The sequence below is a fragment of the Acomys minous genome, assembly GCF_964271855.1.
Source record: "Acomys minous genome assembly, chromosome: 11".
NCBI classification, from domain to species: Eukaryota; Metazoa; Chordata; class Mammalia; order Rodentia; family Muridae; genus Acomys; species Acomys minous.
Window position 1 is genome coordinate 70,350,664 of NC_140492.1, and position 11,774 is coordinate 70,362,437.

An 11,774-nucleotide genomic window follows, 5' to 3' on the forward strand; every position below is an offset into this window, starting at 1 on the left:
TTCACAAGCACGGGAGCCTGAGTTCAGATCCCCAGCGTCCACATGAACAGCGCAGGTACAGTGACCCATGCCTGTAGCCAGCACTGTGGGACAGGGTCAGGAGGCTCCCAGTGTCACCGTCAGGTTACTACTGCTGTGATGGAATGCTGTGATGCTGTGATGACCACAGAAATTTGAGAAGGAAAGGGTTTATTTGGCTTACACTTTCACTGTTCATCATTGAAGGAAGCCAGGACAGGAACTAAACAGGGCAGGAACCTGGAGCCAGGAGCTGAGGCAGAGGCCATGCGGAGTACTGCTTACTAGCATGTTCCCCATGGCTCACTCAGCCTGTTTTCTTAGAAAACCCAGAACCATAAGCCCAGGATGTCCCCACCCAGGATGGGACTGGGCCCCTCCACATCAATCACTAATTAAGAATATGCCTGCTTTTTTCTGTGCAACATTTCCGTCTGTCTGAGGTGGGCTGTTCTCGGATCCCAGAGGCTAGGCCACGGCACACTGCAGCCATGATGGATGCTGATGCGAATCTGAAGGCCTATGTCCTCACAGATGCCCACCTCACCAAGCTGCTGCCAGACCTTGTTCAGCAGTCATGCAACTACAAGCAGCTTTGGAAAGGAGCCAGTGAAGCCTCCAAAACACTCAACAGATGCATGTCTGAGTCCATTACGATGGCAGCAGATGCTGAGCGCTTGGGAGATCACCCTGCACCTCCCACTGCTGTGTGATAACAAGAATGTCCTTCATGGGGCTCGAGAGATGGCTCAGAGGTTAGGAGCAGCACTTGCTCTTCCAAAGGTCCCGAGTTCAATTCTCAGCAACCACATGGTGGCTCAGGACCATCAGTAATGAGATGCAGTGCCTTCCTGTGGCGGGCAGGAGCACATGCAGGCAGGATACTGTATAAGTAAACAAACGAACAATAAGAGTGTTCCTTATGTATCTATGCACTCCAAGCAAGCTTTGTGATGGTCTGTGGGGTCTCCAGGCCTGTCATCGCCTGTTCTGTTACCATCATAGAGCGCTCTCAGCTAAAGCTGAGATCCAGTGCATCCATCAGTCTGTTGAAAGGCTCTTGGTGTAAACCTGTGGCCTCTGCCCTTTCCTGTCCACTCCCACCCAATTCCTGTGTCATATTGTCTGTTAGCATGTAGTGTTTTCTGCCAGTTTCTGTTATAAATATTGTACTAAAGGAAGAAAGAAAGAAAGAAAGAAAGAAAGAAATAAAGAAAGAAAGAAGATGCCCTCCAGGCTTGCCCACAGCCTGATCTTATGGAGGGATTTTCTCAGTTAAAGCTCCATCCTCTTTGATGACTCCAGCTGGAGTCAAATTGACAGAAAACTAGCCAGGACACTCGGGTTTGGCAAAAGAGATTCTGACTCAAAGATAAGGTGGAAAGCTACAGGGAAAGACGTCAACTGCCGATCATCACCTACACACCCACATAAGCACATGCACCTGCACGTACATGTAAACCTGCACATGCGTGCGCACACACACATGCACACATGCACATGTGCACACACACACACACATGCACACATGCGCATGTGCACACACACACACCAAGACACATGAACACACATGCATATGTAAGACCCCCTCCCCTGTGCACCCGGCATAGCAAGCATAGCAGCAGTAACGTTATCTTGCAAGGCAAGACTAGAATAATGGGTTCCCGAGATAAGATGAGGCCTGGAGCTCAGAGGAGAAAGATAAAAGCGTGCTTGTCCTTGTCAAACAAAATATTTATGGTCGGCCATCTGGCCCAGGGAGTGGGCAAACTCCCCTGTTCCCATCCGATGGCCGGGCCATAACCTCGCTCCATGTCAAACAAGATATTTATGGATGGCCACCTGGCCCAGAGAACGGGTAAACTCCCCTGCTCCCAGAGCCCACCTAATGACCGGACTATAACCTCGCCTCATTTAAATTTACCAATCAGAGCCCTGTAACTATGCTTTTCGCTTCTGTAACCGAGCTTCCCGCCAAACTCCCTATAAAGGACCCCCTAAAGACTCGCCCGGCGCGCCAGCCTCTTGGGAGACTGAAACGCCCGGGTACCCGTCCCCTTTAATAATAAAGCCTCTTGCTTGTTGCAGCCGAAGCCTTGGTCTCGTTGGTTCTTGGTGGGGGTCTCCGCGTTAAGACCGCCGTGTCGGGGGTCTTACATTTGGAGGCCCCAGCGAGATCGAGACCCCCGCCTGGGGACCATCGACCCAAATTCGGGAGGTAAGCCTTTGTCTTTGCGCCGGCCGGCTTTGTCGTTGTTGATCGTTGTTAATCGTTACGTGTCTCGGTGTTTGCGCAAACTCTCTGAATCTGGCAAGGGCGGGGGAAGCTGACGGGCTTGTACTCCCCCCTTGTGGCCCGGGGAGACGTCCCTGTGGAATTCTGTACTAGAACCCTGTCTCCTCCAGGGTTATTTGGGGCTCCGGCCCATCTGAGAGGCTATTCGCCTCATCTGGAAGGCGGGGGGTACGGATCCCCTGCGGCGGCCGAGCCGCCGCCTGCAACCGCCGCTTTATTTTTGCTTTGGCGCAAGCGTCCCGCGCAGGCTGTGTCTGGTCTTCTGTGTGTAGTGTTTCTCTGTTGTGTTTCGTTCTATATTTTCGGCACCATGGGTCAGACTCTTGTCACCCCACTAACCCTTACTTTGCAGCACTTCAAAGAGGTCCGTGCCATAGCGCACAATTTGTCAGTAGAAGTTCGCAAGGGCAGATGGAAAACTCTTTGTTCCGCTGAATGGCCTACGCTTTATACCGGGTGGCCACAAGATGGCACTTTTAACCTTTCTCTCATTCTACAGATCAAGTCCAAAATTATAGACCCTGGACCACACGGTCATCCGGACCAGGTCCCCTACATAATGACTTGGGAATCTCTCGTTCGTGACCCCCCTCCATGGGTCAGACCTTTCCTCATTCAGCCCCACTCCGCGACTCCCGCCGCAACACCCCAGCCGGCGCCTTCTGCTCTGGCGGGTTCCGCTGGGACCGGGCTCCCTCCCGCAATGCCCCTGCCTGTAGTTTCTGCTCTGGCGGGTTCAGCTGGGACCGGGCTTCACTCCGCTCCGCCCCCCGCTGGGACAGGTCTCTATCCCGCCATTGTCCGTCCAGCCCAGAAGGTCTTGCCGCCAGATGAGGGTCCCCTCCTGGATCTCCTGACTGAAGAACCACCCCCCTACCGGGCCCTAGTGGTTCCAGGTCCAGCCTCATCGGCCGGACCTCCGACTCCCTCGGCTCCTCCCCCGCCGGGGACACCTGGGGATATCACGCCCCGCCCTGAAGATATTGCTCCTACCGCAGCACCCGAGGCCTCACCGATGGCCGGCCGACTCCGTAGCCGGCGCGAAGTTCCACCTCAGACCTCTCAGGCCTTCCCTCTTCGGGCTGGCACGGGTGGCCAGATGCAATATTGGCCGTTTTCCGCCTCAGATCTTTATAATTGGAAAAATAATAACCCTTCTTTTTCTAAGGACCCCTCCCGGCTAACCTCCCTTATTGAGTCCATTCTAGTCACCCATCAACCCACTTGGGATGATTGTCAACAGCTTCTACAGACGCTCCTTACCTCTGAGGAAAAGCAGCGCGTCCTTCTGGAGGCACGCAAGAGCGTCCCAGGAGCTAATGGGCGGCCTACCCAGCTGCCAAATGAGATAGCCAGTGCCTTCCCCTTGGAACGACCCGACTGGGACTTCAATACTGAGGAAGGTAGGGCCCACCTACGCCTTTATCGTCAGCTGCTTATAGCGGGTCTCCAAAAAGCCGCCAGGCGGCCCACCAATTTGGCCCAGGTTAAGATGGTTACTCAAAAAGCAGATGAGACGCCGTCAGCTTTCCTTGAGCGTCTAAAAGAGGCTTATAGGGTCTATACTCCATATGATCCGGAGGACCCCCTCCTGGCCACCACCCTGGCCATGGCTTTTATCTGGCAGTCTGCCCCAGATATCAGACGCAAATTGGAGAAATTGGAGGAACTTAAAGAGAGTACAGTTCAGGATCTTTTAAAGGAGGCAGAGAAAGTTTATAATAAGAGAGAGACGCCGGAAGAGAGAGAAGAAAGGCTTAGGAAAGAGTCTGAAGAAAGGGAAGAGAGATTGAGAAAAGAAGCGGAAGAAAGGGAAAATGCTAGAGATAAGAAGAGACATAGGGAAATGAGTAGACTTTTGGCCACCGTAGTTTCAGGGCGCCAGGATAGTCAGGGCCAGGGAGAACGGAGAAAAACCCCTGTGGATAAGGACCAATGTGCCTATTGTAAGGAGAGAGGTCACTGGGTACGGGACTGTCCCAGGCGTCCCAAAGGGCCCCGTAGAACCCCCCCCTCCGCGGCTCTCCTCAACCTGGAAGACTGAAGAAGTCAGGGTCAGGAGCCTCCCCCTGAACCCCGGCTAACTCTAAATGTGGGGGGGCAACCCGTCACCTTCTTGGTGGATACGGGAGCTCAGCACTCCGTCCTTACCACCGCACCGGGGCCCCTGACAACAAAGACTGTCTGGGTGCAAGGAGCGACTGGCGGGAAGCCTTACCGCTGGACCACCGAGAGAAAAGTACATCTTGCCACCGGTAAGGTCTCACATTCCTTTCTTCATGTCCCGGACTGCCCATATCCCCTCCTGGGAAGAGACTTATTAACCAAACTCAAGGCCCAAATTCACTTCGAAGAAGGGCACACTCGTGTGACAGGACCACAAGGGCGGCCTATTCAGACTTTGGTATTAAATTTAGAGGATGAATACAGATTGTATGAGACTGACCCCCCTGGGAGCGATACCCCTAGCCCAGACTGGCAAGCCCTGTATCCATCATCATGGGCCGAAACTGGGGGAATGGGCCTAGCTCACCAACAGCCCCCCATATTAGTACACCTTAAGGCTTCTGCCACCCCAGTCTCTATCCGGCAGTACCCTATGTCACAGGCAGCCTACCTGGGAATACGGCCTCATATTCGGAGACTCCTGGACCAAGGCATACTGACTCCTTGTCAGTCTCCCTGGAACACCCCCTTGCTTCCTGTTAAAAAGCCCGGAACGGGGGATTATCGGCCGGTCCAAGACTTAAGAGAAGTCAACAAACGGGTTGAAGACATACATCCTACTGTCCCCAACCCTTACAACCTATTGACGGGGCTATCCCCAGACCATGTCTGGTACACTGTGCTGGACTTAAAGGATGCTTTCTTCTGCCTAAGACTGCATCCCTCCAGCCAGCCTCTCTTTGCATTCGAATGGAAGGACCCCGACTTGGGGATTTCGGGGCAACTAACATGGACACGGCTGCCACAGGGATTTAAAAATAGTCCCACTCTGTTCGATGAGGCCTTACACCGTGATTTGGCCGACTTCAGGGTACGATACCCAGACCTCATATTGCTCCAATATGTGGACGATCTCCTCCTGGCAGCCCCCTCTAAGGAGAGCTGCCGACGGGGAACCCACGCCCTCCTACAAGTCCTAGGACGGCTGGGGTATCGAGCCTCTTTCAAGAAGGCACAAATTTGCCAGACTGAAGTAACCTACCTAGGTTACTCCATCAAGGATGGACAGAGGTGGCTCACTCCGGCTAGGAAACAAACTGTCCTCCAAATCCCGCCACCGCGGTCCCCCCGTCAGCTCAGAGAATTTTTAGGAACAGCGGGCTTTTGCCGCCTCTGGATCCCTGGGTTCGCGGAACTGGCAGCTCCCCTGTACCCCCTCACCAAGCCAGGAACGATGTTTGTCTGGGGGCCCACCCATCAACAGGCCTTCGAGGCTATTAAGACTGCCTTAATTTCAGCCCCCGCACTGGGGCTGCCCGATTTAACCAAGCCCTTTGAGTTGTTCATTGACGAGAAGCAAGGCTACGCCAAGGGAATTCTAATTCAGAGACTGGGGCCCTGGAAAAGGCCTATAGCCTACCTCTCTAAGAAACTGGACTCCGTGGCAGCAGGCTGGCCCCCTTGCCTACGGATGGTTGCTACAGCCGCCTTACTCCTTAAAGACTCTAATAAACTCACCATGGGACAGCCAATTACTATCTTAGCGCCCCATGCCATGGAATCCCTGGTCCGGCAGCCCCCAGACAGATGGCTCTCCAACGCCCGGGTTACACATTACCAGGCCATGCTTTTAGACTCGGACAGAGTCACCTTTGGGCCAATAACCAATCTCAACCCTGCCACGCTGCTCCCTCTCCCAGACGGGCCCGAGGATCATGACTGTCAGCAAGTCCTGGCGGAAATCCACGGAACCCGCCCTGACCTCACTGACCAGCCCCTCCCTCACCCAGACTTCGTTTGGTATACGGATGGGAGCAGCTTCCTGGATAACGGGACACGACGGGCCGGAGCGGCTATCACCACCACCGACCAGGTAATATGGGCCAGCCCTCTGCCCCCAGGGACCTCCGCCCAGCGTGCTGAACTGATCGCCCTGACCAAGGCCCTGGAACTGGCAAAAGGAAAAAGGCTAACAGTCTATACAGACAGCCGGTATGCCTTCGCCACAGCCCACGTACATGGAGAAATTTATCGGCGCCGAGGACTCCTCACCTCAGAAGGTAAAGAAATTAAAAATAAGACTGAAATCCTGGCCCTCCTGAAGGCCCTCTTTTTACCCCAGCAGCTCAGCATCATCCATTGCCCGGGCCACCAGAAAGGGGACTCTCCTGAGGCTCGAGGTAATCGGCTGGCTGACGAGACAGCCCGCCAAGCCGCTACAAGACCCCTCGACACTCTCGAGGCGCTCTCCTTACAAGGAGACACCGGAGCGCCAAGACAGCAGGACCGGAATTGGAAATTCACCGACGACGACATACAAAGACTTCAAAAGATGGGCGCGCTTCCTGAAGGCCCTGACCATTGGCGATACCAGGACAAGGTAGTCGTCCCCTCAAAAGAAACTGACTATTTGATTGACTACTTCCACAAGCTCACTCATTTAAGCGCCCAGAAGATGAAGACCCTCCTTGAAAAAGAAGAAACGGACTTTTACCTATTGGGAAAAAAGGAGGCCCTCCAGAGAGCCATTGACAATTGCCGGCCCTGCACGCTGGTCAATACCAACAAGTCCTTAAATTTGTCAGGAACTAGGGTCCGAGGACACCGGCCAGGGACCCATTGGGAAATTGACTTCACAGAGATCAAACCAGGTATATACGGATACCGGTACCTGCTGGTCTTCGTAGATACTTTTTCAGGATGGACTGAAGCCTTCCCCACCAAACATGAGACGGCCAAGGTGGTTTCCAAGAAGCTTTTAGATGATATTTTCCCTCGCTACGGGATGCCACAGGTAATTGGGTCCGACAACGGACCAGCCTTCGTCTCCCAGGTAAGCCAGCAGGTGGCCAAACTACTGGGGATTAATTGGAAATTACATTGTTCTTATAAACCCCAGAGTTCAGGACAGGTAGAGCGCATGAATAGATCTATTAAGGAGACTTTGACTAAATTAACGCTTGCAGCTGACACTAAGGACTGGGTGGCCCTGCTACCCCTGGCCCTATACAGGGTTAGGAACACCCCTGGCCCACATGGACTTACTCCCTTTGAGATTGTCTATGGTTCACATGTTCCTATTGTTCACTTCCTTGACCCAGATATCGGCTCCTTCGCTACCAGGCCTTCCCTCCAGGCACACCTAAGAGCCCTCCAAGAGGTGCAAAATGAGGTATGGAAGCCCCTAGCCCGTGCTTATAAAGACCAGCTTGACAAACCCCTGGCCCCTCACCCATTCCAGGTCGGAGACTACGTCTGGGTCCGACGCCACCGGACCAAGAACCTTGAACCCCGCTGGAAAGGACCTTACGCTGTTCTCCTGACTACCCCGACGGCTCTCAAGGTAGACGGAATTGCCACCTGGATCCACGCAGCCCACGTCAAGGCAGCCAGGGAGACAGACCCAGACAAGACAACATGGAAGGCCCATCGAACCGACAATCCCCTAAAGATAAGACTTTCCCGAACCTGATCCGCCCCATGACCCTTACTTTTCTCCTACTATCCCTCCCCTGGGCCCCGTCTGCCAGCCCTCACACTCCAGTACAACAAACCTGGGAGGTAACCAATGAAGAGGGAGACACCGTCTGGTCGGTCACCGCACTACACCCTCCATGGACTTGGTGGCCGGACCTGACGCCAGACCTCTGTAAGTTGGCAGCCGGGTCACTAACATGGGACCTTCCCGACCACACTGACCTCTCTAATCCCCCGGCTGAAAGACTATGCGTGCCAAATGGGATAGGAAGCACTCTCGGGTGCTCCGGACAGTTCTACCGGGCTAATCTTCGGTCCATTCAGTTCTATGTTTGCCCAGGACAAGGCCAATCTCGGCAGTTCAAGCGCCAATGTGGGGGGGCCCCTGATTTCTTTTGTGCCGCATGGGGCTGTGAAACCATGGGCGAGGCTTCCTGGAACCCCTCTTCCAGTTGGGACCTGATCACGGTAAAGAGAAACAGTAGCTATGACAGGCCAGGAGAAGGAGAAAGAAATGAGTATAAATACCTCCAGACTAAATGCGCCCCCTTCAATAGCCCAGAGGGGCCCTGCAAGAAAAAGTACTGCAACCCCATAGTCATCAAGTTTACAGAAAAAGGAAAGCAGGATCGCCGATGGCTTAAGGGGAACACTTGGGGGTTGCGATTGTATAAATCAAACAAAGACCATGGGCTAATTTTCAAGGTCAAGTTAACCCTGACTACCGCTCCCACCATGGCAATAGGCCCTAACCCTGTCCTGGCCGAGCCACCTCAAGCCCAGCCTAGACCCCAGGTGCTACCCCCACCCGCTCCACCGACGACGTCATTTTCGGTAAATCCTAGCACCCCCTCTGCCCTAGATTCACATCCTAACACGAGAAATCAGCTCCTGGACTTGGTAACGGGGGCATACCAGGCCCTAAACTATACTTCCCCGGAAAAGACTAAGGAATGTTGGATGTGTCTCACCTCCCAACCCCCTTACTATGAGGGAGTTGCCCTTACGACCAGCATTACCAACTCCTCCACCCCAGACAATAGGTGTCTCTCCAATACCCCTCACCGCCTTACGCTGTCTGAAATATCCGGTAAGGGAACTTGCTTAGGGACCGTCCCCTCGTCCCATAAATCCCTGTGCAACACCACTTTGACCAGCACCCTGAAAATTTCGGAAACCAGGTACCTCACTGGCCCAAATGGAACCTACTGGGCCTGTAACACTGGGTTAACCCCATGTGTCACAACATCCGTCCTTAAAATGTCTTCGGACTTCTGTGTATTAGTCCAGCTCTTCCCCAAGATCACATACCATGACCCCTCCGACCTATACCGCTATTTTGAGGGGATTAATCGTTACCCCCGAGAGCCAGTATCCATCACTCTGGCACTGCTACTGGGAGGATTAACAGTCGGGGGAGTTGCGGCAGGGATCGGAACCGGGACTACTGCTCTCACTCAGGTTGCTCATTTTCAGCAGCTACAACAGGCCATGAACGCAGATCTTCAAGCATTAGAAGAATCTATTAGTGCATTAGAACAGTCCCTAACCTCCCTTTCTGAGGTAGTACTCCAAAATCGTAGAGGGTTAGACATTTTATTCCTGAAAGAAGGTGGACTCTGTGCAGCCCTCAAGGAAGAATGTTGTTTTTACGCTGACCATACAGGGGTAGTTAGAGATAGTATGTCCAAGCTGCGAGAAAGACTAAAACAGCGACAGTTACAATTCGAATCAGGACGAACGTGGTATGAAAACTGGTTTAATAAGGCTCCTTGGTTCACCACTTTAATATCTACCATAACAGGCCCTTTGTTAATTATTGTTCTGCTCTTACTTTTTGGGCCCTGCGTTCTTAACAGACTGATGCAATTCATCCGAAACCAAGGCCACCTATCGGTTGTACAGGCCTTGGTTCTAACCCGACAATACCAACAGCTCCAACAGACACAACCAGAGGTCATTGAATGAAAGATTTCATTCAATTTACAACAAGAGGGGGGAATGTAAGACCCCCTCCCCTGTGCACCCGGCATAGCAAGCATAGCAGCAGTAACGTTATCTTGCAAGGCAAGACTAGAATAATGGGTTCCCGAGATAAGATGAGGCCTGGAGCTCAGAGGAGAAAGATAAAAGCGTGCTTGTCCTTGTCAAACAAAATATTTATGGTCGGCCATCTGGCCCAGGGAGTGGGCAAACTCCCCTGTTCCCATCCGATGGCCGGGCCATAACCTCGCTCCATGTCAAACAAGATATTTATGGATGGCCACCTGGCCCAGAGAACGGGTAAACTCCCCTGCTCCCAGAGCCCACCTAATGACCGGACTATAACCTCGCCTCATTTAAATTTACCAATCAGAGCCCTGTAACTATGCTTTTCGCTTCTGTAACCGAGCTTCCCGCCAAACTCCCTATAAAGGACCCCCTAAAGACTCGCCCGGCGCGCCAGCCTCTTGGGAGACTGAAACGCCCGGGTACCCGTCCCCTTTAATAATAAAGCCTCTTGCTTGTTGCAGCCGAAGCCTTGGTCTCGTTGGTTCTTGGTGGGGGTCTCCGCGTTAAGACCGCCGTGTCGGGGGTCTTACACATACATACACAGGTACACATGTACCCGGGTCCATAGTTGGATGTGGAGATACAGACCTACAATGCCAGCTCTTATAAGTCAGAAACAGGAGGATCAATATGACTTTAAGGCCAGATTGGTCTGCATAGTCAGTACCAGGACAGCAAGGGATTCATAGTGAGACCTAGAGAAAAAAAAAAGGGACAGGTTTATTCTTTTCATAACGACCTCAGGGAATGAGAGCCCCATCCAAGTCCATGGATGGACACAAGGACCTCTGACTATAGCATGCACCACACTAGGAAGTTACAAGGTAGGCCAGAGAGTGATGAGGAATACACCTTCACCCTGGTCTGGGGGTATCTGTGATGTGGTGGCAGAAGTTCTATAACTACCATCCTGGGTACCACGTGGACTTTGACAGAGTCGTAAGACAGAAGTGTGTGGGACTGGAAAAGCATTATGGGAAATTCCCAGATAACTTTTGCCTCAGTTCTGTCCAGGGCAGTGACAGCTTCCTGGTCCAAGACTCAGGTCCAAGACTTAGAAGTCGAATGTCTCTAATGTTCAGGAAGTCCCTCCTACTCTCTAAGTTTGTTTTTCCTTTTGGTTAGTCTTATTAGGAATGATATGTTATTTGGGGCAAAAGAGGAAGAGGAGGAGAAAAAAGAAGAGGAGAAGGAGAAGAAAGAAGAGGAGGAAGAGGAGGAAGAGGAAGAGGAGCCATCCCAATCATGAGAGCTTATAGCTGCATTGGAAAGTCTAGATCGTTGTACAAGGTCTTAATAGCATTTATTTCTGAGCATTAAGATTTTAGGTGGTCAAGTATGAGTGGTGCACACCTGTAATCTCAGCACTCAGAAAGCAAACCCAGACAGAGCTCTGTGAGTTCAAGGCCAGCCTGGTCTACTTATCAAGTTCGAGGGCAGCAGTAGAGAGACCCCATCTTAACTAATTCATTTTTTTAAAACTTTAGGTAATTTTGGGGGGAGCTGAAAAGATCAGCTCAGTGGCTCAGAGCACTTGATGAAATTAGGACCATTAAAGTTGCTAGTACGGCAACTGGAGGTCAAGCAGCAAATCCTCTGGTAGTCCTTAAAACGCTCCTGTGAGCCAGGAGTGGTGGTGTAATCTTATAATCCCAGCACTTGGGGGAGACACAGGCAAATAGCTCTCTGTGAGTTTGAGGCCAGCCTGGTCTACAAAGCGAGTCCAGGACGGCCAAGGCTACACAGAGAAACCCTGTCTTGGGAG

The 11,774-nt window shown here is 52.4% G+C and overlaps 1 protein-coding gene and 1 pseudogene across 2 annotated transcripts; both read left to right on the top strand.

Annotated features, from left to right (window-relative positions):
• Positions 1-509: 509 nt before the first annotated feature.
• On the top strand, positions 510-1,087 carry LOC311609006 (NHP2-like protein 1; annotated as a pseudogene). Its single transcript has 2 exons — positions 510-741; positions 934-1,087. The product of its transcript is annotated as an NHP2-like protein 1 (transcript).
• A 1,537-nt stretch (positions 1,088-2,624) lies between these two features.
• On the top strand, positions 2,625-8,105 carry LOC311608056 (uncharacterized protein; the record flags this gene model as incomplete). The annotated part of the gene is made up of 5 exons (XM_084800340.1): positions 2,625-2,628; positions 2,934-3,029; positions 3,097-3,345; positions 6,181-7,313; positions 7,722-8,105. The coding sequence occupies 5 exons, from the start codon at positions 2,625-2,627 to the stop codon at positions 7,950-7,952; spliced, it is 1,713 nt and encodes a 570-aa protein (XP_084656466.1). The 3' UTR covers positions 7,953-8,105.
• Positions 8,106-11,774: the final 3,669 nt, after the last annotated feature.